At 33.2% G+C, this 26,247-nt stretch overlaps 1 protein-coding gene across 3 annotated transcripts in view; it reads right to left on the reverse strand.

Moving 5' to 3' along the window:
- Positions 1-26,247, reverse strand: part of USP33 (ubiquitin specific peptidase 33) — a 56,013-nt gene that overhangs the window by 3,995 nt on the left and 25,771 nt on the right. For 2 of the 3 annotated variants that reach the window (XM_033114042.1, XM_033114040.1), the window contains exons 3-21: positions 25,984-26,037; positions 25,512-25,574; positions 23,982-24,134; positions 21,375-21,477; positions 20,810-20,879; positions 18,282-18,395; positions 15,899-15,977; positions 14,298-14,715; positions 12,286-12,426; positions 10,927-11,042; positions 9,641-9,813; positions 9,447-9,541; positions 8,748-8,781; positions 6,496-6,541; positions 5,871-6,051; positions 5,310-5,436; positions 4,112-4,281; positions 2,879-2,960; positions 2,001-2,109 (exon numbers count right to left, since the gene is read on the reverse strand). In XM_033114042.1, coding sequence (XP_032969933.1) covers positions 2,001-2,109; positions 2,879-2,960; positions 4,112-4,281; positions 5,310-5,436; positions 5,871-6,051; positions 6,496-6,541; positions 8,748-8,781; positions 9,447-9,541; positions 9,641-9,813; positions 10,927-11,042; positions 12,286-12,426; positions 14,298-14,715; positions 15,899-15,977; positions 18,282-18,395; positions 20,810-20,879; positions 21,375-21,477; positions 23,982-24,134; positions 25,512-25,574; positions 25,984-26,037 — 2,328 coding nt within the window. The remainder of the gene's footprint in view (positions 1-2,000; positions 2,110-2,878; positions 2,961-4,111; positions 4,282-5,309; positions 5,437-5,870; positions 6,052-6,495; positions 6,542-8,747; positions 8,782-9,446; positions 9,542-9,640; positions 9,814-10,926; positions 11,043-12,285; positions 12,427-14,297; positions 14,716-15,898; positions 15,978-18,281; positions 18,396-20,809; positions 20,880-21,374; positions 21,478-23,981; positions 24,135-25,511; positions 25,575-25,983; positions 26,038-26,247) is intronic. The other variant, XM_033114041.1, reaches the window with a different exon arrangement.

A 26,247-nucleotide genomic window follows, 5' to 3' on the forward strand; every position in this document is an offset into this window, starting at 1 on the left:
CTGCTGATCTCTCTTATAATTTTGATACTTTCTATTTCCATAGAACTCATCACCTTTTAATATATAATGTATTATTTATTAAATGTAAGTTCTTTGAGGGCCAGGGTCTTTCTGATATACAAGATAGCTGCTTCTATAGGACACAAAAGGCAATGAAAAATGTGGCTGTCTCTGATGGTTAACAAAGAAATCACAGCTGTTTGTCTCAGGTATAGCATTCAAGTTAGGACCTTCCGTAATGTACAACTTATCTCTAGAGAACTGAGATTTCTGAAATTTAATGTCACGTTGATTCTACTAAATGAATCCATTTAATCCATAGCATTACCAGGTTTAGATACTTTTAGGACTTTATCTTTGGCATTATGATATTTCTTCCTTATGTGTCTTGGTGGGGGCTTTTTAAATTTTAGCTAAGTATAATCACCCCATTAATTGGGAAGCATCTGTTTTTCTCTAGTTTTGGGAAATTTCTCTAAATTGTTGCTCTAAAAGTAGTTTGCCCCCTCTATTCTCTTCTAAAATACTTATTATTAGGTTGGTGCAAAAGTAATTGAGGTTTTTGCAAATTACTTTTGCACCAACCTAATAGAGAAACACTGGCTTCTATATCTGTCCAACATGTTAAAACTTTTCTTTGTTTTCCATCTATTTATCCTTGCACTTGATTTTAGGAGAAACCCTTTTCTAGATCTTCCAGTACACTAATTGGCTCTCCAGGAGTATTTATTCTGCCATTCAATCAACCCATCTATTGAACTTTGTTTTGTTTTCAGGATAAAACATCCTTATGAATCTCCTTGAGGATCAATATTTATTTCATGGCATAGTTTAGGAAATCACAATTCTTTCTAGATAGTACAAGCTACCTAACATAATGCGTTCTTTAACTGGCACAAGTGTCCACATTCAATGCTCTATCCAAGCAAACCCCTTTATGCTTGCTGCCTTATACAGTGCAGGAGGCAGAATGCTGAGGTCACTATTGGTATCTACCACTTCAAAGCTTGAAGCCTGTGTGGTCATTTCCTTTGACCTTTGGTTTACTTCTTCAATTTGATCCAATCTGATTTTTCAATTTTTCAGAAATTCCACTTAAGTTCTAGTCCACCGATTTTTGCACCCTAGTGTTATTTCTTTATACCAACACACAGCTTTGCTTTAAAAAAATAAAAGAGGGTGTGATGGAAGATGAATTTGGATTATAAATAAATAGTTGGAGCTGTGTTACTGACAGCAGCACTTTGAAGAGACTTACTTCTGCTACATAGATAAATGGAATGTACTAGTCCTGTCCATAAAACCTGGTTGCTCAGCTCTTCCTACTGATTCTGTGACCAGACTTTCTGTTGCTTGGAATCAAGGAACACTTCATAATAAACTTACTTTGTGGAAACCAGGTATATTTGTAAGTACAGAGTCCCGCAAAACAATATGCAGTGGTACCTTGGTTTTCGAACGTAATCCACAAGTTCTGAAACGTTCGAAAACAGACAGCTAGGCCTCAGAATCTTGCACTCAGCGGAAGCTGTGTGACATGTTCAACTTCTGAGTCGTGTTCGGAAACCGAAGCATTTACTTCCAGGTTCATGGCATTCATAAACCAAAATGTTCATCAATGGAGACGTTCGAAAACCGAGGTACCACTGTATTTCACAAAGGGATGGAAGTAGAGAATGTAGCCTGGGTAAATGCTTTCACAAAAACACTAACTTAAGGAAATCTATAGTTTACCATTTCAACAAGGAGATTTCTTGCCAGTGCCAATCCATAAAACAAAATTTAGTACCAATCCATGAAAACAAAAACAAAAGGAGAACTCATTACAATTGTCGTGACCTGCCTGGGGTCTCTCACTGTTATATACTCACAACATTTAAACTCTACTACAACTATTTCATGCAATCATTTCATTAATATGATATAATTCTGCTAATTGTCAGTTCTTTATCTTTATCCTAGATCATAATAATAAATTGAAAAGCATCACTTTTTTTTACCCGAATAAAAATTTCCAATTCAGTTTTTCTTCTTTTTTCAATTTTCTCTGCCTCAATTTGGCAAGTGTGACAAATGTACAGATGGTTGACAGCTGGCCCTCCTCCATACCTAAAGCATAAAGAATTTAATAATTATAAAAATCCTGAAGAAAGCTGATGCTCTAGAAAATTTGTCTCCACAACTTTTAGTTAATGGCTAAATCCCTAATTAGTAATAAATCCTCACAGAAAAATTCTCAGTCATATTTAAACTAATGTAAAAATCAAAAAATCGTAAGGACTTGATTTTATGTTTATCAGGGTCAATGACTTTGTATCAGTTTATTAACTAACCTGCTTTACATGTATTTCAACTTTCCTTTATAGTTACTTCTATTACAAAATATGTTTGAGGCAACAACACAAAGTAAAAGAAATGGCTTTCAAAAATTAGCATACAACACATAAACCTTAGTTATACAGTCATACTCTTAATCAAGTTGTACTCAGAAGGAGGCTTCCCCTGCTCACTCAATTAAGAATTTATGGAATAAATGATTTCCAATATTTCACTAAGGAAAACGTAATAATGACATTATGGGTGAAATGCTTTAACATAAAATTTAAAACTCTAATATTCAAGAGTTAAATATCACAGCATACTTTTACAGATACAGATATCAGAACATAAAGAGTTAGAATTAATTATCTAGACTAGGCACACACTTACTACAAAGCCTTCTGACTCACACTCAGAGTGAATAAATGAAGGAAAAGCGGGTTATTCTATATGACCAACATGTAGCACAAGAAGCATATATGAAATAATTCAATCCCCTTCTAAAGAGTTTCATAAACTGATTTTCACAATACTATATTGTCTGATTTAAAAAACAGACCTGCTATATAGGTTATCCCAAATGTTCTGAGGCAGCATCAAAACCAGGTCTTCAATATAACTAGCTTTTCGTGGAGGAACACCTAAAAAAAGTTTAGATGGGTCTGTTTCATTCTTAAATTCCTTTATATTATTCTCAAAGGTTAAAAAATTCATTTTCTTAACTGATTATCACTGGCATTTTTCAATCATTATTCTTGAAACCCCTCCCAAAAAGGTTAAAAAGTAGGCATAATCATTTTTGGTGATTATGGTCCGAAAGATGAATATATTTCTTGAAATAGTGAAAAATCAGTAAACCAAGGTCTTCAAGTATTTAACTTATGTACCTCTTTATTAAGCTTTGACTATGTATTGGGGGATATCTGATATGAGTAAGAAAAACCTTTCATTCATGGAGCTTATGTGGTAGCAAAAGAAATGACGGACTTATATATATAAACAACTACTAAAAATCAGGTATAGATAAGTGGCATAAAAGGTTTATGGGGGAGATTCACAACAGGAGGAGCCTTACTTCAGTCAGGAAATAAGAGAAAAATTCACATACATAAATATTTTGCAAGGCTTCGGTTTCTAATGTAACCTAAGGTAAGATATTCCCACTATCTCTTTCAGTTTCACTGAAAAAGCAATTACTTAATGAGAATATCAAGTCGTCAACCATGAAATGTAATCAGGGCGTCACACTAAGATGTTATTTATCATGGGAACCAACACTAATAGAGCCAGTGACAAAGGCGTAAGTTATGTTAGCACATAACTAACTATAGGAGGCTTTTTTTGTTAAATTCCAAGTAGGAAAAAAGCCAGCTACTCACTTAGACGAAAGTGACAGGAGCCACAGAAACAGTTGGTAGCTGAGTGCCTGCCTCTCAGCTGAGAAAAGTAATGTGTAACATAAGTGCTCGCTGTACCATAATTGGTTGTTTATGTATCTGTCTCTGCTATGAAATTAGAGCTTTGAGAACAGAAATAGTGTCTTTGTTATTTTCAGGCTCTAGCACAGGTTTTGGAACAGATACTCCATAAATATCTGTTCTATGAAGAGGCTACAGATTGCCTACAATTGGAAGAAAAAGCCAATTTCTGAAACCACAGTGAATTAAACACATTTGAGTTGGACTGCAGATGGGGAAATTGGAAATAAATGGAAGAGAAAAATTCTTGGCTCTATTTGTAAATTATTTAATAGCAATCCCCTACTACTACTTTCCATTACAGAATTTCTTACCTCCATGAATACAGAGAAAATCATTATTTGAAATAGGGCCAGGTTCAGCAAAGGTCTTAAATTTATTTAGCCACTGTCGAGAAATATAAAACTGAAGGAGACTTGGTTCCATTATGTTCAACAAATTTGATATCCTTCGCCTCTCTTTTTGTGCCTCTTCGCTGCTCTTCCTATTAAGAACAATGATTCATTAAATTCAATATGCATTTTACTCCATTAGACTAGTAAGCAGATTTTTTCCTCTTCCTTATTTGACTTGGAATACACATTAATACTGTGAATCTTATTAGATATTGGGAATTATTCAAGAGAAATATATTTTGTAACACCCCCAACTACATTATGCATACCTATGGATGATAATGTACCTTAACTACTGGTATCCAAATGAACACAGTAGGCATTTAAATGTTTGCTAATAAAATCAATCTAAATAGTTCATCTGTTTTCTGTTTCAGTAGCTAGTGCTTAATATTTTATAAGATTGGTATTTTTTAGTTTAAGATTTATTTTTATAGTAATACCTCGTTTACTAGCTAGCTATTTTAGGAGAAAATTTGGTATTTAATTCCTACTATCGGTGCTTATTTTATTAAAACCAATCTTTCTAAAACAAAATACGGTTGACCCTTGAACAAAATACAGTTGACCTTTGAAAAACGCAGGGGATTAAGGCACCTGAAATCCCTCTCCCCTACGAATTCGGAAATCTGCATATAAATTTTGATTCCCCCAAAACTTAGTTGTCCCTTGGTATCCAGAGGGATTTATTCCAGTCCCCCTAGGGATATCAACATCCGCGGATTTTGTGGATATCAACTTCCCTATTTAAAATGGTGTAAATCAATGTATACAGTCAGCCGTCCACATCTGCAGACTCCCAACCACAGATCAAAAACAGTACAGGTACTTACTGAAAACAATCCATGTATAAGTGAACCCATACAGTTCAAACCCATGTTGTTCAAGAATCAACTATACATTCCTTTGCCCTTAAACTACATTTAACATATTCTTAAAGGATCATTCTGCACGAAACCTTTCACTTTATTTTACTCACATAATAAAATGAGAGTTAAACAATTCCTAATCTTTACTCAGCAATCCATTTTGAAAGTCTCAGAAGTCACTAATAACCCTGACGTGAGACACTCTTTCGTATTTGTTAGAATAGCCTACCTGTGAGTTCTTTCCTTACCTGTAGAAAAGAACATAAGCTTCTGCATTTTGTACAGTAGATTCTGAAACTTCAGTGACACTTTGATCATCAAATTCATACCAGAGATTATTTAAATTGTTTCGACAGTAGGCAATATAGTGTCCACCTGAATTTAAGAGGAAAAATTTTAAATCATTTCAGTAACACAAGAATGGACGATAAACTACTTTTATACCTCCAGTTCTTAGCAGAGATTGAGATACAGCAAGAACTATGTTAGTATTTTTCCCCACTGCCACCACTTGAGGAAATGAAAATAAGGACAGAATGTAATCTTTAAAAAACCCAGTATAAAAATGATGTTCAAGCCCTTATTGTTTAACTTTACACAAAATAAAATTTCCAGTATTTCAAACTTCAGAGTAAAAGTATTCAATTTCCTATAATTTCCTGACATGTTTTAAATAACCAAAATAAAATAAAGTAATAAAAATCTAGTTTTACAGTTTTTTCTTTTGTTCGATCAGGTCTTACTTAAAAGATCAATTCAGATGTTTACTTTTTTAAAGCTAAGAATATATGTCAAACCTGCATACTTACTACTTGCAGTTCCATGATGACAAATGACTGACAGAAGATCATAGGTAACAATTTGAGCTGGACTGTCTTTAGCAAGAAATGGCTGAAGATCTAGGCCTTCCAGCGGAAATGAAACATGGGTACTGATTTTGGTGGAAAACATCAGTTCATGTCTGAATCTTTTAAGATGGATGCATAAAATCTAAAAGAGAAAGGCAAGATTATTTAAGATTTTATTACTTTATATGCTAGATAAAGGAGTCTATTAAATATACATATTGAATTAAATGTCAGTTAAATATTATTCTGCAATTATGATAACCTGAGTCCAGAGATGCTAAAATGTGGAAATGGTGAAACATGGTATTTATAAGTTTACAGCTACTGCCTTTTCTAATTTTACACTTTAAACCTGCAAGATCCTACAATGTCTGATTAAGCTGTGTTCAACATAGTTTCACTGGTAAGGGCACTTACTTGGTATGTAACTCAGTATTTTTAAAATGGATAATCCTAATAGAGTATATATATATATATAGCAACTGGTCAACAGAACCGATCCATTCTTCCACCATGCACAGAATTTACTACTAATACTTCATGTTCCTACCAGGTAAAATAAATTGAACTATAATAAAGCTCATACCTCAGGAAACTTTTGTACTTTACAAAACTTTACTCCATTCCTCAACCTAATGGGGGAAGGGGAAGAGAAAAACAATTTAAATCAGCCTGTTTCCCATATGAATCAACAAAAGTTTTAGTATTTTCAAATATTCAGCAAAATCTTACAGAAAATGTAGAGACAAAAGGTTATTAGACTAAAAATGCTCACTACTGAATTACATACTACCCATTTAAAAATACATACTAATAAAACATTGGAGTCCCTTATTGTAAAAAATTATTTAAACTAAGATATCAGTAATAAAAATTTAGGGAGTTGCATAATTCTTTGATAAAATTAATTTTTTAATAAATAATCAAAAGAAACAAACTCACGGATACAGGGAACAAACTGACAGTTGCCAGATGGGAGGGGAGTCAAGGGGCTGGGTGAAAAAGGTAAAGGAATTAAGAAGTACAAATTGACAGTTACAAAATAGTCACGGGAATGTGAAAAGTACAGCATAGGGAATATAGTTAATAATATTGTAATAACTATGCACAGTGTCACATGGGTACTAGATTTATTGGGGTGATCACTTTATAAGTTATATAAATGTCTAACCACTATGCTATACACCTATGCTATGCTATGAAACTAATATAATATTGAATGTCAACTATAATTGGAGAAAAGAAAGAAAATTATTTTTTTTAAACAGAAGTCCTACTATCTATGGCCTGGCTATGCCTTTATTAACATCCAAATATCAAGTAAAACTGGGTAAAATAAAATCCCAATTTCATAGAATTGTTTGGTCAAGTCAGTATTATAAGTTTTGTTCTTTTTTTAATAAATTAAATTTATTGGGGTAACATTAGTTAATAATTATGTAAGTTTTAAGTGTACAACTCTACAATTCATCACCGGTATATTGTACTGTGTGCTCACCACCCAAAGTCTAGTCTCGTCCCATCACCGCATATTTGAACCCCTTTACCCTCTTCATCCTCCCCAAACCCTACTTCCCCTCTAGTAACCACCATACTGTTTGTGCCTAGAGTTCGTTTGTTTTGTTTGTTCATTTGTTGCTTTCTGTCTTATATTCCACATATGAATCAAATCATATGGTTCTTGTCCTTTACTATCTGACTTACGTAGCTTAGCATGATACTCTCAAGATCCTTCCATACTGTTGCAAATATAACCTTTATTCTTCAATGTGGAAACAACGTGAGATAAATCAAGGCTGATTATTATTAATAATCAATATTAATAAACACTCGATAGATCTCTAGTGTGGATTTGGGGGTAAATGAAAGGTTCTTTTCCATCTTCACTAGTATGATCTTTTTCCTGTTCAGAAGGTTTCCCGCTTCAGGCCAGCACCATATTCAGCTATCAGCTACAGTTTCAAGGACAAACTGATAACACTTTCCAATTTCAATTCTCTAGGTGTATTTTTTTTTAGAAAGTACAACGCAGCCTTTCATCCTTATTGACCAAATATACCATTACTTTTTGTCATGAAGAAGACCAAAAGCTGCAGATCAACATTTCCCTGGGGTTACTGCCAACAGACAGAAGTATGTTTTATTAAGATTCTAGATCTTATTAAGAGGCCATTATTTTTCTATTACAGAGATTCAAAAAATTTTTTCCAGTTCACTCTATCTCAAACAAATTTGCCTTCAATTCACCAATTACTTTTCTAATCTACCACCAAGAAGCCTTAAAAGCCTGAATTTATTACAACAGAAAAAGGCAACTAGTACTAGATATAAAGAAACAAAATCATACTTTGTCTTTCTATTCTGCTTTCATACAGAAGGTAACAGACAAGTTGGTATAACCTTTCTGAATATTACACATATTTGAAACGTTGTACCTTTATATCTACTTTCACTTTCTGAATCTAACCTGTTAACATAGTAATCCGGAAGAGAATAAGGTGTCATTTATGATGTCAACAGTTAGCCTATGTAACGAAAATGTATGTTATATATCCTAGTATAGCTTTTATATTTATAAAATATGTAATTTTGCATGAAACATTTCTATCTCAAAATATATTTTCACATCTTAGATAAGCCTAGTAAATTTGTCAAATTTTTATCTCAAATTTGTTTTACAGAATAACCAGCCTCTATTTTTACTAGGACAAAGTTTACTGGCCTTTATTTTTCTAAATAAAGTAGAATTTTAACTTCACATGTCCAATTCAAATATTCAAGAAAAATACCATTTAAAATACAAATCATGCAATTAAAAGCATTGTCAATGACACTTACTTTTTGCATTTTTCACAACTGTACATATTGTCACCTGAAAACAGAACAGATCTGGTCACTCTTCTGAAATTAAAAGCAAGTAATTTTCTTTTGGTTCTGCAATTTTTTGAGTTTGCCTCATGCTGACCTTGCAGCAAAGTAACACAACGCTCACATTTTTCAGTCTCTGCTCAGGAGTCAACTAGAAGTCAACTCATAATGTTTACCTTGCCTAAAGCACTCTTCACCTCCCTCTCTTTTCAACCTTTGAAAGCCTATCTCAAATAACATCTTTTCCATTTATTCACTCAACAAAATTTACTAGCTGCTTGTTATATGTCCAAGAAGGGTGTTGCACATACAAAAATATTGAAGGATCCCAAATATTATGGAGGAATTCAGACTAGTCCAGATATGTAAGTCTTTCATATTGGTTGAATTTTCCTTTCTTTGAATTCCAGAGCAGTTTTAAGATACCTCACATGTTATATACCACATTGCCTTATACTATAGAAATTTATATAAATTATTTCAGGATGTGAATTGTGATATTTATATTTATATTGCCATGGCAGATACTGGCACTGTGGCAATATGGGCAAGTCATATTTAAGCTGCCTTAAAAAGCTTTTATGAGTAAGTTTTACATTTAGTCCTACTCTTATTTTATATCACTCCCAAAAATTCAGCCATAGATGAAAACTGTTTCATATTTCTTACCTTTTAGTTCATCTCTTGCGAAGAAGGCAGCTAGACAATCTTGCAAGGTTACTATTGGACCCCAAAACCAGCTAGGGACACATGAGACAACAAACCTGAAACATTATTGACAGAAAAAAAAAAGGAAGTGTTCTGCCAGTACAGCAGAAACAGCAGTTTTAACAATCAATTAATAAAAAAATAATCATACATACCTCTTCACATATTCCATGAAAAAAGCTATCCACCCTTGTGGAGCATATGCTTCGCCACATGATCCTGCTTTGACTATGGAAGTTGGATGACTTGATGAATGCAGCTTAGCAAGGTCTTCCTTGCCAGGAATTGGCAAAGACAGATCTTGAAAGGTCTCGAGGGTTACTGACACCTAAAATTGTTTTGTGTTTTAAGAATGGGATGAAAAAAATCCAGCACGACATTTATGAGGATAAATTTTAGACTTCAAAGATCAAAGCAAGCAAAAAACAACAAAAAAAATCAAACTGCTTTATAGTGATATAAACAGCAAAAACACTTGCTCCGTACCAGGTGCTGTTCTAAATTTAATCTTCACATAAACCTTATGAATAACTACTCATAGACTATTTATTAATCGAAGACACTGTGGCACAAAGGCATACCTCACATTTAGACACTGTAGCTTGAGGTCCAATCTCTCAAGCACTACTGCATTTATTTTTGGAAATTATCTCTCACTATAGTTTTTAATTTTTTTTTTAAAGCTGGAAAACGTAGCATATAATTTTTAAACAGCTGAAAACATTTCAGGATAATTCCATTTAAATATCCGGTACCAAAGTAGCATACATTAAAATGACCCTGTAGAAAGACCTTAGATTTGACTTAACATTTTAACACAATAATTGAAAACTTACTTTTGGGTTCTGAGAGACGTCATTTTATATTCATTAATTATATTCATTACTGCACTGAAGGAAAACCGCTCTTAAGAAAAGCTCAAAGAAACTCAGAGATTTAAAGGTATTATTTATTAAAGAACTCATGATAATTTTAAGGTATGCTCTTGTGTATGAATCTGACACTGCCTTTATTAGCTGAGCCCCAATCTTATAATGGGAAAATATTTACAAGCAATACAACCAAATGTAGAAAGAAGGTACATTCACAGCCTAGTGCCTATGAATTCCAACAGTTTCCCAGCATACTAATTGCATCAGCTTTAGGAGAACGTGCATTTATTACCAATTCTTGTTACTGAGCAACATACAACCTTTGGATGTGACCAGAGATGAAGAACTAAGTTAGTTCTTCCTGCTAATGCATGCCTGCCCAATGATGAGTCGAGACTCATCCTTTAATATGTTGCTATTACTTCCAAAAAACAAATTATACTCCTAGAATCAATTTATACTGATTTAAACACAAGATATACATGTATAATCATCAGTAACAAGGAGGAGTTAAACTTTTCATAACATTTTGTCAGCTTTTTTAAAAAAGAGCATTCTCTCATACTCACCCTGTCACAAGTCAGACACTGCACTGAACTAATGATTGTTCCATCAAATATGTCTGAAATAACACTTCGGTATTTCTTATGCTGTTTTTTTCTCTTTGGGGATGATGCAGATTGAGCTAGGATTGAGAAACAAGTATAGAAAATATTTTTGAAAATCAAAGTAGTTCCTTTAGCATTTTTCTCTGGAACCTTCAACAGTTAAATTTACTATGCTGAAGAACTTTGTCAAAATACCATTCAAGAATATTGCTTAAAAATAAAAATCAAAGAGAAACCAAAATGAAATAGGAGTGGTTTGGTCTCCCTATCTAGACTTCAATCAGGACAGTTTTGCTTTTACCTGTTTGTTTTTTATTCCAAGTAAGGTTATATTTGAAGAAATCATTCTATAATTAAGTTTTTAGAATTCTTTATATGTTCCAGATACAAGTCAACTATGTCATTTGCAAATATTTTCTACCCATCTTATCTTTTCATTCTCTTAACACTGTCATTTGCCAAGAAAGTTTTAAATTTTTTTCTTTTATGGGTCATGCTGATGTCTTTAAAAAATTTTATTGTCTAACACAAGGTCATAAAGACTTTCTCCTAAGTTTTCTTTTAAGAGTTTAATAGTTTTACATTTTATAATACCGGGACTGTCATATATAGCTGGTAGGAATGCAAAATGATACAGCCACTCTAGAAAACAATTTCATACAATATTTAGCATAAAACTAACATAAAACTCAATAACCCCCAAGGTCTTTATTCTACACAAGTGAAAACATGTTCATAAAGAAACCTGTACACAAATATCTAGCATCATTATTCATAATTGCCAAAAACTGAAATAATTCAAATGTGCTTCAATGAATGAATGAATAAACAGTAGAATGAAATACTACTCAGTAATTAACAAGGAACTATTCAGACATGCAACAACGTGACTGTTCTCTCAAATGCATTACACTAAGTAAAAGAAGCCTGCTTCTAAAGACTACATACTGTAAGATTCCATTCATATAACATTCTGGAAAAAGAAAAACAATAGGAATAAAGAATAGGGCCAGGGCTTAAAGGGGGGTAGGGGAATGTTCTGATTACAAAGGGGGGTAGTAGGAAGGAATTCTTTGGGATGTTGGAACTATTCTATATTGTTTGTGGTGGTAGTGGTGGTAATAAGAATCTATGCATGTGTTAAAACTCAGAACTACACCATGAGTGAATTCTACTGTATGTAAATTTGTGCTACACCTACAAAAAATTTCTAAATCATGGTTGTATAAAATTATGCTGTCAATTTTAAAGCAATGAATATTTCATAATTAACACTTTAAATTATCAAAACAAAGGAACCCAAATAACTGAAACATCTACCTTTTTTTGGTGTGGGTGCCAATCCTGGCCACAAATTGCCTGATTTAGGAGGGCGTGCTGATAAACGTGGATTAACACCTTCACTTGATGGAAGGATCTGTGGTGTAGACAGGTCATTCAAATGGACATCAGTAATATATTCTGTAATATTTAAAATTTGTATTATTACCTTAAATAGTAAAATTATTCCATCTGTCAAATAATGGTAATTATTTTAAAGGTTTCTTCATTTGAGATTTTGAACACAATTCAAATTAATAAATGTTGGGTGACATACTTACTAGAAAAAGTGCTTTTTAAGAAAAATAATAGTGATTTCCCCCTTAGGAATCCAATTAATGTTCGTAACACATTACTGTTGTAGACAATTCAGGAAGTGAGCAGTGGAGGTATAAAGCCAAAGAGGAACGTATTTATCCTAATTTAGTCTTTTTTAAAAAAGCTATTTAGGACAATTTTCAAAAAGCTTTTTAAACAATGTGGGAGAAAAACAGATGATCTTCCCAAACTAACATAGTAATCAAAATCTAAGAAAGTCAGGCATAAAATAATCATTAATTATTTTATTCTTACTCTGATAAAAGAAAACACACCACACTTTCTCAGGAAAGGATCTTTTGTGGAATTACGAATCAAGAAAATGTAAGCTCCGTGAGCACTACCTTGATAGTTTGTTGTTGGATTTCCCAGGATATAACATGCATTCCAGGACAAGGAACTGTGCTAAGTGCTTGATTAAAGAAAATTGTTCATAAGAGACCCTGAACCAGAATGATGCCACGGATTTTTCCAAATAATGCAAAACAAAACGACTTACTACTTTCACATAGGCATTTCTCACAATCTCCACCATAAGTGAAAGTAGACTGCATAATGTTGGGGGGGGAAGAGAGGAGAAGTGAAGAGAGGAGACTGACTGTAGGCTTTTCTGAAGCGAATAAAGTTAGTATGATCTAGGTCAGGCATTGGCAAATGTTTCCTATAAAGATCAGAAAGTAAACATTTTAGGTTTCGTGTGCCATATATGGTCTTTGTCACATTTTTTTAATCAGGTTTTTAAAAAAATGTAAAAGCTCAGATCCCTGATGTAGGTCACCAATTAGTCACTATGTATAAGAACAAACCTGCTAAAGAACAAGGAAGGGCTAGACAGCAGTCTAAGCTAAGTCTTTCAATACTGACATCTCATATATTTATTGACTAAACACCTTCTAAACACATCTAAACTCCTAAACATAAGGGCAGTATAATTAAGGAGACTGACATGTTTTCCACAACGCATTTATGCACAGCTAAACCACAAGTATTCCTTTGGTTAAGGAAACATCCTTTACCTCAAGGGAATTTGGGGTTCATTCAAATGCCTAAATAAATTATTTAGTAGTTCTCACTTTTGAGTAATTATAGAAGATAATAAACTTTTTATGTTGCTTGTCTTCCACTTATTTAAAGATAGGAAATTTGATCTTCTGATGGATTAATTTCATGTGCTTTGGAGAACTGAATACCACAATAAACTCCTACACTAAAACATTTACCAAATATTCCATAGCTGATGTGACTCCAATGACAGCAATCTAAATCTAATCGTGTATAAGTTTACAAAACTGCAACTGGATTACTTTGCTATTTCCCAGGATCTCAACAGAATCTACTCAAAATGATATTAACTTAACACTCACATGCAAATATTGCTAAACTCCACTAGAAAGCCCAAACATAACAACTATTTAACTGTCCATGTCTTCAAATTACTATGGCTGAACTATGTCATATACTACCCACAAAAATTAAGCTAAAGCTATTAATCATTCTATTCATTTTTATTATGCTAAACTGTGAAGATTAACATGTAAATCAGAAATGTGTTTTAGTCACATCATGCTAATTTTCTCCTTTGAAAAATCTGAAAATGGTGAAATTATAAGTATAATCTTAAGTACAAATATGATATCTTATCCCCATTACCTACCAATGAAACACTATCATTTTCAAATTATTAAAATTGTCACCTGAAGCTCTGCTGTGTATCTGCACTTTGACAGTTTCCTGGTTGTTGAAGTCAACTGCTTCAGACACAGAGTCTCTATCTTTATCTAATTCTCCTTCAGAATTTACTTTATTAATCTTATTGCACATCTTCTCTTTCTGCCAATCTTTTGACATCTCTGAGTTGTTCTCATCATCTTGAATTAACATTGTTGTTTCATTATTATCTTCAGGAAAACCTCTAGAGCCACTGTCATTTTCAGCTTTATCACTGCTGTTACAAGATTCACAGGACTGAAAATCTACATCTGATTGGCTCTTGTCTTCTTCCATGGTCTCCTCAGTCGTTATCATTTGAGGATCTTCTTCTACCTCCATGACTTGTTCTTTCAATTCTTCATGAAGCAGATCCATTAAACAACGAAGGAATTCTTGAGCATCCTAATACAGAAGAAGCAACACAGATACTAACACTTCATTAAAAATATGTGTACGTATGTAGGAACATAAGGGAAAATATACCAAGTGTGGTTATCAACTGATTTTTCAACATGTAGCATTATACTGAGGAAATAACACATTAGAGGGATGGAAAGCCCCAAGTTCTAAAAAGATGTAAATAAAACAAAAGTAATTAAAAAACTGAAAATGATCTGGAGGTCAGCTTTTAGTTGTGCTGTTATTTTTAAAAAGTGGAGGACTAAGGTATAAAGAAAACACAGATTTGCCTCATGTGACAATAAGATTCAGAGAGATGTCCTAAATTCAAATATTTTATAAGACTGGCTTAAAATTAAAGCTTTACCCAATTTGTACTATATCTCAAATAGAAATCTTCAATCAACCTGAAATGCTTATTGAAAATACAAATTTTTAGGCCCCAACTTACATCTACCAAATCACAGTCTCTGGTGATACAGGAATTTGCACCAGAAAAAATTAACAGGAAATAAGTATTATTTTGAAAAAGAAAAATAAGTGAGGGCCAAGTATTAATATTAAAAGATAGTATACAAAGCCACAATAATTGAAACTGCCATTTGTACTAACATGAAAAAATACAGGTCAATGAAATGAATTGGAAAGCCCAGAAAGAGACCCTATTTTATACTATATTAAGGTAAGCACAAAAATTAATAAGGAATAAATTTTTTAAGTTAGATAAGAAAAGTCTTAAATCTGTAGTTTGGTACAATTTGTCAGCTGTTTGTAAAAATAAAATTTGGATCATATTACAATAAATAAGATACGCTGAAGAATTAATTTTAAAAAATTGAAAGCATAAAATATAAAAAATATAGGTGAAAATTTATCTCTGGAAGTGGAACTTTTCAAAACTAAAAGCACTAGGAGAAATATATTGACGTATTTTCCCAACCCAAAATTTTAAATTTCTAGAAAAATATAAAATGAAAATAAAAGTAGAAAATTATAAGGAAAAAATAAGATTAGGGGTTATTATTCTTGGTAAATAAAGATGCAAAGAGTGAAAAATAATTAATAAATGGACAAATACATTATAAAAGAAGAAATATAAATGACCACATAATAACATAATGCATAACAGCATTTTTCAAATTTTTTTACAAATTAATATTATGAATAAAAAGCAATGAAGACTTACCTGCTGAGAATAGCCTCGAAATGTTGGATTTACAGTTTTAATTCCTTGAAACAGATTAGTAGGTACAACAGATCCTGGCCTAAGGAACAAAACATTTTTAATGACAAATTTATGATTTTCAGTTTTTATTTTAGAAATCAGCCATCAAGACTTCCAGGTGTTAAACTGGAAAGTGTTTGTGTTTCAAAAAATCATTCAAAATTGCCAACTATTGTTTCACATTCTTGTCAGAACAGCTTATCACTAATATTTAAGCTATACTTTATTGTTCTCCTCCCTAATGAAATGATCATGCTCTACTATATGATTTTTCAAAAATATTTCTAATTACTTAAAATTCCTGGGATAATTAAGATAAATAAATGTACGTAGTACACTAAATAAAATTTTAAAACCAGTCATGAAATACCCATGGAAACAAAAATGAAAAGTAAACCAAATGTATTTAGAATTTTGTACTATGACACTTCTGATGTTTAGTAAACTTCCAGGAATATTAAGTTTAAAGTCGAGTTTCAGGACAAAGAAGCTTAAACATAGGAGTTAAGAGCTAGTTCTAGCTATGCAGAAAGGAACTGAGAGAGCCTGTGGCAACACTGGATGATACCCAACAGGGATAAATGACAACGGAGGATTCTGTCTCTTTGATGTTAGGGATGTGAATGACATGTATTTCACACCCCAAAAGAACTGATTAAAACCATCCTCTTTTCCTGGCATATTAAAATGACAGTAACAACAAATTTTTGTTTAACTTAAGAAATAATCTCAGTAGGGAGTCAAGTATCGCAAATAAAACGAAGGCACTTATACATGTTAAAACTTGAAAAACTACTGAAATATTTACATTACAAATCATTAAGATCTCAAAGACTTACATAAAAGTGAAGTTTAAAAAAAAGTAAATAAAGATAGCTTTGGTGATTGTTTTCTTAGAGGTAAGGCTGGGCAGTTCTTAGGAACCATTAAAAAGGACGAATGGGGGTGGCCGGATGGCTCAGTTGGTTAGAGTGTGGGCTCTCAGCAGTGTTGCCGGTTCAATTCATGTATAGGATGGTGGGCTACGCCCCCTGCAACTAAGATTGAAAAACGGCGACTGGACTTGGAGCTGAGCTGCGCTCTCCACAACTAGATTGAAGGACAACGAACGACTTGACTTCGAGCTGATGGGCCCTGGAGAAACATACTATTCCTCAATAAAATAATTAATTAATTAATTAATTAATTAATTAAAAAAGGACTAATGGTAAAAGCAATTTTCTGAACAGTTTTAACACAAAATTAGTAAACTATTACAGCAAACAATTATTGTCCCAAAGCTACACTTTAGAGCAAATAAACATAAGCAGAAAAATGAACATCTGCACAGGTATCTATGGTCTAATTTTAGCATTGTGAGAATGCCTACTCTTGCATTAAAACTCAGGTTCTGAAGTACTCAACATGGAGGAGGAGGTCAATAAGCTGGAATTCACGTTCCAGAAAGCTGACTCTGATCTGGATTACATTCAATACAGGCTGGTATATGAAATCAAGACTAATCATCATGATTCAGCAGGTGAGAAAAATCCAGTTACGTTCTTAAAGGAATTGCCAGGAATAAAGTCTAGATATCAAACTTTGCATGCACGCTTTCAATTCCAGGGAGATTTAGGAAGATGTCTTGTTAGCACTTGATGACTAGAGGTGGGGTAGGGTGAAGGAGGAGATTTGGCCGAGGTGACTAGACAGTGATGCCTTTTTCACAGAGAGGGGACTATAAGAAAGGCAAATAAATGAATACATTTCAGTCAAAAGGATGGAATGGGAATAAAGGGATTAAAAATATATATGCACACACACTTAGTCTTGTAATTTCAGGTAAGGAAGTCTCTTAACAATATTTTCCATCTGTTTTTGTGTAACCAGAATAACTCTTGTCCTATCATAAAAGAATGTTCTTTCCTATCAGTCAAATATGAATGAGCATACTTTGGAAATTAAAGGATAGAAAAAAATATTTGTATTACACCATATATATATACACACACACACACACACACACATACATATGTATAGAATTTTTCTATTTTTGAACATTTTGAGTTCAGATGTGGTCACATTATCAGTGAGAATGCTATATGACCTAGAGTCTCCTATAAAACCAACCTTTCATGTTAAGAAAAAAAAAAACAACTCAAAAGTTTCAGCAATTTAACACTGTACCCCAGTCCAGATGCTTCATTTGGATGTTCAGTATCAAATACAACATACCCCAAAGTAAACTAGTATCAAATCTGTCTCTTCTACATTTTTCAGCTCTATAAATGTACCTGCATTCTTCTAATACTTATGATATTTATTTAAACACATAATAAAGAAAACAAATTTATTAAGTACACACCTGCTTTTATGCCACAGTTCTGTCATCAGTTTGAGATAACTTTTACAAATGGCTGGTTTTTTATCTGTTCGAGCTAGTCCTCCACAATCAAGAAAAAACTGTGTCAAAGGTGGGCTAATTTAAAAAAAAGAAAAATGTTAGTGTAGAATCACGTTTAATACTGATTGCCTTCTAGTTATTCAATGAATTAACAGTACATAAAGCCCTGTATTATTTCTTTGCTCTTTGAGTTTCACATTCGTTTCTTCATATTCTCACTCAACCCATTCATATCACATTTGACTCCACCATATCAGAGTCCTCAGTGCTGCCAGATCCAGTTAATATCTTTCACTTCTCTCTCAATAGCATTTGTCACAGGTGACTTACCCTCTCATTCTTCAGCAACCTTCTCTTAACCAATGTAATGTACTGTTCTACTTTTCTTCTTTAACTCTCTGACAATTCTTCCCCTCTTTATTCTTTCTGCTCTTACCAGATATCTAAATACCAGAATTCCTCAGGACTTGATCCTATGACCTTTCCTCTCTTCCCTACATACTTTTTTCCCTGGGTGACCTTAAATTTTCACATATGCCAATGACAGTGAAATTTACAAAGTCAACCATCTCATCTAAACCTCAAATTTATATCAAATGCCCAAACTGATGGCTATCTTGGGCATCTCAAATTCAATATGCTGAAAATTTAACTTTTAATTTAACTCAAGTGAATCTGCTGTTCCTCCAAGCTTCCACATCCCAGTAAGTGGTACTACTATCCATTCAGTGGCTTGAGTTAACAACTTGTAAAACAACATAGTCTTTTATGAGCTTGATTAGCTTATGAGAACTTCCATGAATCTATTCAGTTATAGAAAACTGATGGGGCAAAGGGCCAAATCCTGGCTTGTGATAAACTGGCTTCCATGCAAGTGAAAACCAAAAGAGAACAACATGGGTAGCCGGCTATACTTATATTAGACAAAACAGTCTTTAACTCAAAAGCTGTAACAAGATAAAGAAGGTCATTATACGAGGTGTGATAAAAAAAAAAAAATACAGTGAATGCTGCTGCCGACTGCCATCCAATGGAAAGGCAGGATCTTCAATACGGGAAGCTGAGCATGGAACCTTAGTAACAGTGTGTGACACGTTTCAACTTGTTTGGTGCAGTCAGTTGGGTGTGAGCTACGGTTGAGAGAAGGTGTGTTTTAAAGTGTGCCGTAAATCATGGATCACGAACAATGCCATTAACATGAAATGGGCAAATGGTTTCATCCTCCATCATGACAACGCTCCGTGTCACACATAGCTTCTGGTACAGCGATTTCTGTTAAATAAAAACATTAAGCTCATCCACCTTATTCACCAGATCTGGCGCTGTGTGACTTCTGGCTCTCCCCCAAAGTCAAAATGACCATGAAAGGTAAATGTTTTGAATTGATTCAGGACATCAAGGCAGCCACAACAGCACAACCAAACACACTCACAAAAGAGGACTTCCAAAACTGCTTCAGAAAGTGGCAAGAATGATGGGGAGTGTTTGAAGTGAGGGGAGGGTGTATTTTGAGCGATATTAACGTGTCCTTTACTGTATAAAATTTTTTTAATTTAAACATTCACCGTATTTTTTTAATCACACCTTATCTAATGATAAAGGGGTCATTTCATCAAGAGGATAACATCTGTAAACATTTATGTACCCAATACAGGAGCACCTAAATACGTAAAGCAAATACTGAAAAATCTGAAGTGATAAACAGACAGCTCTACAATAATAGTAGAGGGTTTCAATTCCCCACTTTCAACAATGGATAGATCATCCAGACAGAAAATCAGTAAGGAAACATTGACCTTAAACTACATTAGCTCAGGTGGGCCTAGCAGACACATACAGATCATTTCATCCCACCTCCACTTCATAGGACTGTGCTTAAGAATAAAAGAAAATCTGAATGTCTTATTAAAGACTCTACAGAAAAATATGAAATATTTTCATAAGATCTCTGAACTAAAAGTGATTTGAAGAATTAATTTAAGCTCATTTTCTAGATGTAAAAACAAGTAACTTGCTCAAAGATATATGACTATCTAGGATCTAGGCCAGGACCAGCAGTCTTAGGAAACTAGAGGCATTAACAGAGTAAATGCACTGGGACAATGGATTATGTCTCAACCCAGTATCTTGCCTACTCTATCTTAAGAGTTACTCAACAAGAAAGGGGAAATAACTTTTCCAGGAACATTTACATACTTAGTTTTAGTTAATCCATATAATTTTCTTAATGGGGGCATTTCAGAAATTGGTGTGGGGGGGTGGTTTACTATGTGTTGAAGTGGGAGAGGGGGAAGTACAGCCAAGGATTTATGGAATCCTGTTGGCCAAAAGAACTGAATTGTTAACTCTTTTCCATATTACTGTTAATATGTATTTCTTTTCTCCTCTCATTGCTCCTTTGTTTTTGAGACTACAGCAGCATGGTTTTCTGCTCAAAGAGTAAGTTTAAAAAGCTATACAAACAAAACAAAATTAATTTGTCTACTTACCAATTAGAAAGAGCTTGCAAAGCTGCATTCATATAACAAGTATTTCCAATATTTTTCAAACCTGTAAGACCTATTAAGACAAATAGTAAGTTATGTCATCATTTAATAATGCAATGACTCAATTTTATAAGTGTTTACTGAATACATAATTATGTATAGTATTATGGATCCCCAACTATGTTAAGAAAATATAAAATACATTAAGGAAATACAAAAAACAACTTGAACAACATAGAGGGTCAGACTTATACCAAAGTGTTACGTTTTGGATAGTTATTTAAATTTACACTTAAAGGATTAAAATTCTAACTTTACTTATACAGATAGTTTATACCAAAAATTGTGGGCTTTAGTAAAGTGATGGCAGAGAAACCACACATCACTCAAAGTTGTCAGTTTGCTTGTTTTGCAAATACAATTTTACTAGGCCAAATTTCAGAATTCTTTTTTTGTAATTATCACCTATAGAGTTCCTTTCACCTCTAGATTTTGAAATTTTCACATTACATTCACTAAAGAAATGGATAGAACCATATAAAGAAGGTTATACAGGAGAATTATTTACCTCTTGCCTTAAATTTATCTTCTTCTTCCACTTCTATATCCAGATCATCAAATACAGCAACCAGAGGAGTTTTTAATGTTGTGTTACTGGGTATTTTAAAATCCTTGATAACAGAAAAGACAGCAGAGTTGAACAAATCCTTATGTTAAAAAATTTTTTTTTTAATTTTATCTCATATACATCTATACTTTAAAAAGTAAGCAATGTTATTTTAACAGAACTCTAAGAATTTAATATATTATCAATTAGAATAAAATTAAATTTATATTTTGAAAGTAATAAGGATCCATACTAGGTAATAACATATCACTCTACCTTTATTAACACATGAACTTGAATAACAAAGCTACTTGTGATTTTTCTGAATTTAAACACAATTAACTCCTATTTAGTAAGATCACATTACAGCTACAGAGACCTAAGTGGACATGTCCTACACAGTCTTTTCAGGTTTTTCTAACTTTTTACAAGAAAAAAAATACTAAAGCTTTTCCATTATAACACACCAGCTTATCTGTAGACTTCTACAATCTCTCCTGATACTTACTACTATACTTATTTTACATCCTTTTATGTATATGAAAAATGCACTTATTTTAAATAGTAATAAAATATTCCAATATTAATTACCAAAAATTGGCTTAACTCAGAGGTTGCTACTGGTGACCTGCTGCTCAAACGCTAGCCCACACTGTTAAAAAAGGACAAAAGCAAAACTTGAGGTAATATTTTAAAAATTGGGAGAGCTCAGATGAAAATCAGATTTTGCAAGTTCTCTTATAAGAGCAAATCAATGCATATGGAACTCATTTAGCTGGAGGAGGAAACTAAACAGCAACATGCAGTTGGCATGCGCTCTGGTTCTCCAACTTATTAAAGCCTTATTCCACCTCTATAAGGCATGCATATGCCCTAATCACCAACCCACTTTATACATTAATTTACCTTTCCTGGCATCTGTAGATACTGAAAATTTGAGTAGACCCCATATGCTCACTTTGTTGTATTTAAATACAGAGAAGTGCAGAGACTTTTTAAAAAAAACACATTCAACATCTTACCTCCTAGAAATTCTCTCTATTTGAAAAATCTTGATGATATTTGAATGATTTCCAATATTGTTATTTTATAATTAATGCTCTGATGAAACTGAGTTCAAACAGCTAAAGATTTATGCCTCTAAAAAATTCTGTACAAATAACTTCTTTTCCTCTAGTAATTTCTTCAACAATGGATCATCAGAAAGTTGCATGAAATTAAATTCACGCCTGTTATGTATTATAAATATAACTCACCAGAGAATTATTTACAAGCCATCAGAAAAGGAACATTTTTTCAACCAGATTCAACATTCACTAAGAGTTTGCAATCGATTCTGGCAGAAATGGCAACAAATGGCTGTTTCAACTTACTCTTCTTTAGTCGGTGATGATTATTTTTCCAATTTGTTTTTATTTATATTTCTTTTTGAACTATCTGCACTTATTCTTTCAACCACCTTTCGAGTAATGCCCTTATAAATTGTTATCAGTTCCTTATGTCACAAAGCTACTTGTGATTTTTCTGAATTTAAACACAATGAACCTTATGTGATTAAACTTTCAGTTATCCCATTTTTGTTAATAATGTAATAATGTAAGAAAACTTATTTTCAAACTACCAGGGCACTCAAAAGACAAAAAAACACATTTCTGAATGATAAACAGGCTTCAGTGGGATAAACTGTAAAGGTGGTGATTTATTAACTAGAACCAATCAACTGTGAAACTAGAAATGCAACAAATATACCCTGTCTAAAATCTAGTCACCTAAAGTTATATAATGTGCAAGGCAAGCAAATTTATTACCCCAAATGTCTACTATCACAATGTAATACAAAGGCTCAACAGAAAAGTCTAAGAGAGTTGGTATCAAGTATAAGTATAGAAATACCATGTGATTTCTATAACACATATGAGGAAAAAGCTCACTAATGTATTAAACTATATAGAGCAAATGATTAGTAGAATAATTTAGAAGCCAACTATTCTAATTTTTTCATTTCCCATTTCCTATTTTCTTTTCTGGACTGGAAAATTCTCAAAATTAAGTGATCCATCTTTGCAAGCCCATATGTATTTTGTAACCAAAAACTGATGCTAGCTTTAATATATCATATCTGATTTTCAACAAATTATAAATGTTCACACTAATACAAATGGGGGTGGAGAGAGGAGGAAAATGAGGAAAAGGAAGCTGCATGAGTATTTGTTATTCCCTATCTAAGAAGGCTTGCCACCCCTCTTAAAATCAGATTTGCTAGAAAAAGATAAACACTATTTAAACCAGTTTTTTTGTGTTTTTAGGTTTGTTTGTTTTTTTAGTTTTTGTAACACGTGAGGTGCTTTGCCATCTTCAGAGAGGTGAGCTTCAGTCTCACCCTAACCTATTAGGGTACAAAAGAACACAGGCCAGCCTTAATGTTTGAATTGAGAAAAGAGGCACATTACCGATATTTTTTAAAGTACAGGTTTGGTAGGATTCTCTTAAACTTTAACTACATGACGAATTCTGAAATTATTACCTGGAAATATTTCATATTTTAATTAAATGGATTTATATTCTTACCTGGACATTATTTTCTTGTGTTTGGTGAAGCGGTCTTACATGAGGCAATGAAGGCTGAGTTCCTAATTTCCTATCCAAAAATACTTCTTTGCTGCAAGCATAACACCATACCCGAAGAGTGGTAAGGTTGACAGTTAGATAATGCTTTGTCTCCTGTATAATTTCACGGGGGATGGAGAAGAAAAACCAAAATTAGGTGTAGCTGAAAACACTTCAAAAGATCATAGAAGATAAACTACTGGCCTTTGATGAATAATAATATACTCAGAAGAGAAGAGTTAAACTCAAATACCAAAAAACATTCTTTCGATAAACTGCTAAAATATAGTAAATGGTAACAATATCTAGGCCTACTCTAGAAGTTATTCTATTGTCATTTTCCACCAATATTCGCTATAAAAATAAAACACAAGAGTATAAGACCCTGCTTTGTAGTTAGTTTACAAGTAAGCATAACACAAGAAAATAATTAACAATAACACAGTAATTATTCTAGGAGATCAGAATGGCAAAAGAATACAAATGGTATGAGTCAAAGTACAAAACAGCTCAAGCAACAGTGAATATGTGATCTTGGACATATAAAACTCTAGCCCAGGGGTGTCCAAACTGCGGCCCGGCCCGCACGCCGATACATTTTTTATTGGCCCGCAGCAAATTCCAAAAATATATTTAGTTTACTTAAATAAACTAGGTGAGGCAATACATACTTCACCTCGAGTGAGTTGCCCGGCTGTTTGTGTATTTTTACCGCATATGGCCGGCCCTTGGTGAAAAACATTAAAAAAAGTTTGGACACCCCTTCTCTAGCCTTTCTCAACTGGATTTCCGCGACAGAATTATGCCCAAAGGGAAATGATTTGAGCAACTCTTTTCTCATTTCTCCCCAGAATGGTACATAACACTACCATTCTAGATGCACAGAAGAGAAGTAAATTAATTATGTGCATGATGCCTGAGTGTCTTGGGGTATTCAGGCTTAATTCATTCATTTGAGGAACCCTGGCTAAGAACAGTTGATGCTATAGAGATATCAGTGTGAAAAAAGACAGTTCATTCTCAAGAAACTTAAGAATTTAGAATGGGAGCTCTATGTAACACCACAAGAGGCACGCCAGAATTATACGCAAGCACCAAACAAGTAGGGTGAAGCAGAAAGGGAACGTTATGAAGACGTGCAAGAAAAGGTTATATGAATTGAAACGAAGTTAGCCAGGCAAGTTATCCTGGCAGTGTCACAGGCTGAGGCATCCACTCTTGACTTCCATCCCCATATCCTCCTAGTATTCCAGCTGTCACCTTCATACATCAGGAGGTATAGTTCTTAAAAATTACTCTAATTACAACCTCATTCTAATCCTGATCGTCTTAGCAATTCCCCTCCCCACCTTTTAAAGAGTATATGCTAAGGTTCATTCATCTGATATAAAAGGGGTTAACATTTCAAATTACAACTTCAATTAATTATGTTGGGTTTCCTTCAGGCTCTGTTTGAAAAATGTCTTGCATGAAAAATTTCTATATACATACCTGAGAGTGTATGGTGCTGTGATCTACTTGTGATTCACCACAGCCAACATATGAACATCTATTCTATAATTATACAAAAAACGAAAACAAGGTATTTTATAACGTGTCGATTTACAATAATAGCATTGTAATTACATTTACAATTAATTTTTTATCACATTTTTAATGCAATAATTAAATGACTTTCCATAGTTATTTTAACTAAAATGTACTAGGTACAAAAGAATAAAATCAGTATTTCTAAGCTGAAAGCTATGTCACCTCTAATAAAAGGCAAGTGTAAAATATTTTCGTGATTTACTATAAAACTCTGTGAAAGCACTATAGATTAAACCCAAAGTTTAAAGTTTAATTTTTATCATCAATAGTGTTCATTTATGAAATCCTTTAAGTGTCAAAAAATCTTCTAGCTATCCTTATTTACATATAAATTATTATAATATCAAACATTTACGAAAAAACATATATATACCTCCAGGCACGCCCAAAGATTTGGTCCTCTGACTTTACAATCCTGACAAGTACCCTATGAAACAAAAATCACATAGACAACATTATCATTATATTGACACAGCCAACCACATACAATTCACTAATAATATCATATATAAAAAATTGGGATTCAGGGCCAGTGCAAGTTGCACCCTCCACAACTAGATTGAAACAACTACCTGACTTAGAGCTGATGGGTCCTGGAAAAACACACTTAAAAATAAATGAAAGTTAAAAAACAAAC

The sequence above is a fragment of the Rhinolophus ferrumequinum genome, chromosome 9 (genome assembly GCF_004115265.2).
Source record: "Rhinolophus ferrumequinum isolate MPI-CBG mRhiFer1 chromosome 9, mRhiFer1_v1.p, whole genome shotgun sequence".
Classification (NCBI taxonomy): domain Eukaryota; kingdom Metazoa; phylum Chordata; class Mammalia; order Chiroptera; family Rhinolophidae; genus Rhinolophus; species Rhinolophus ferrumequinum.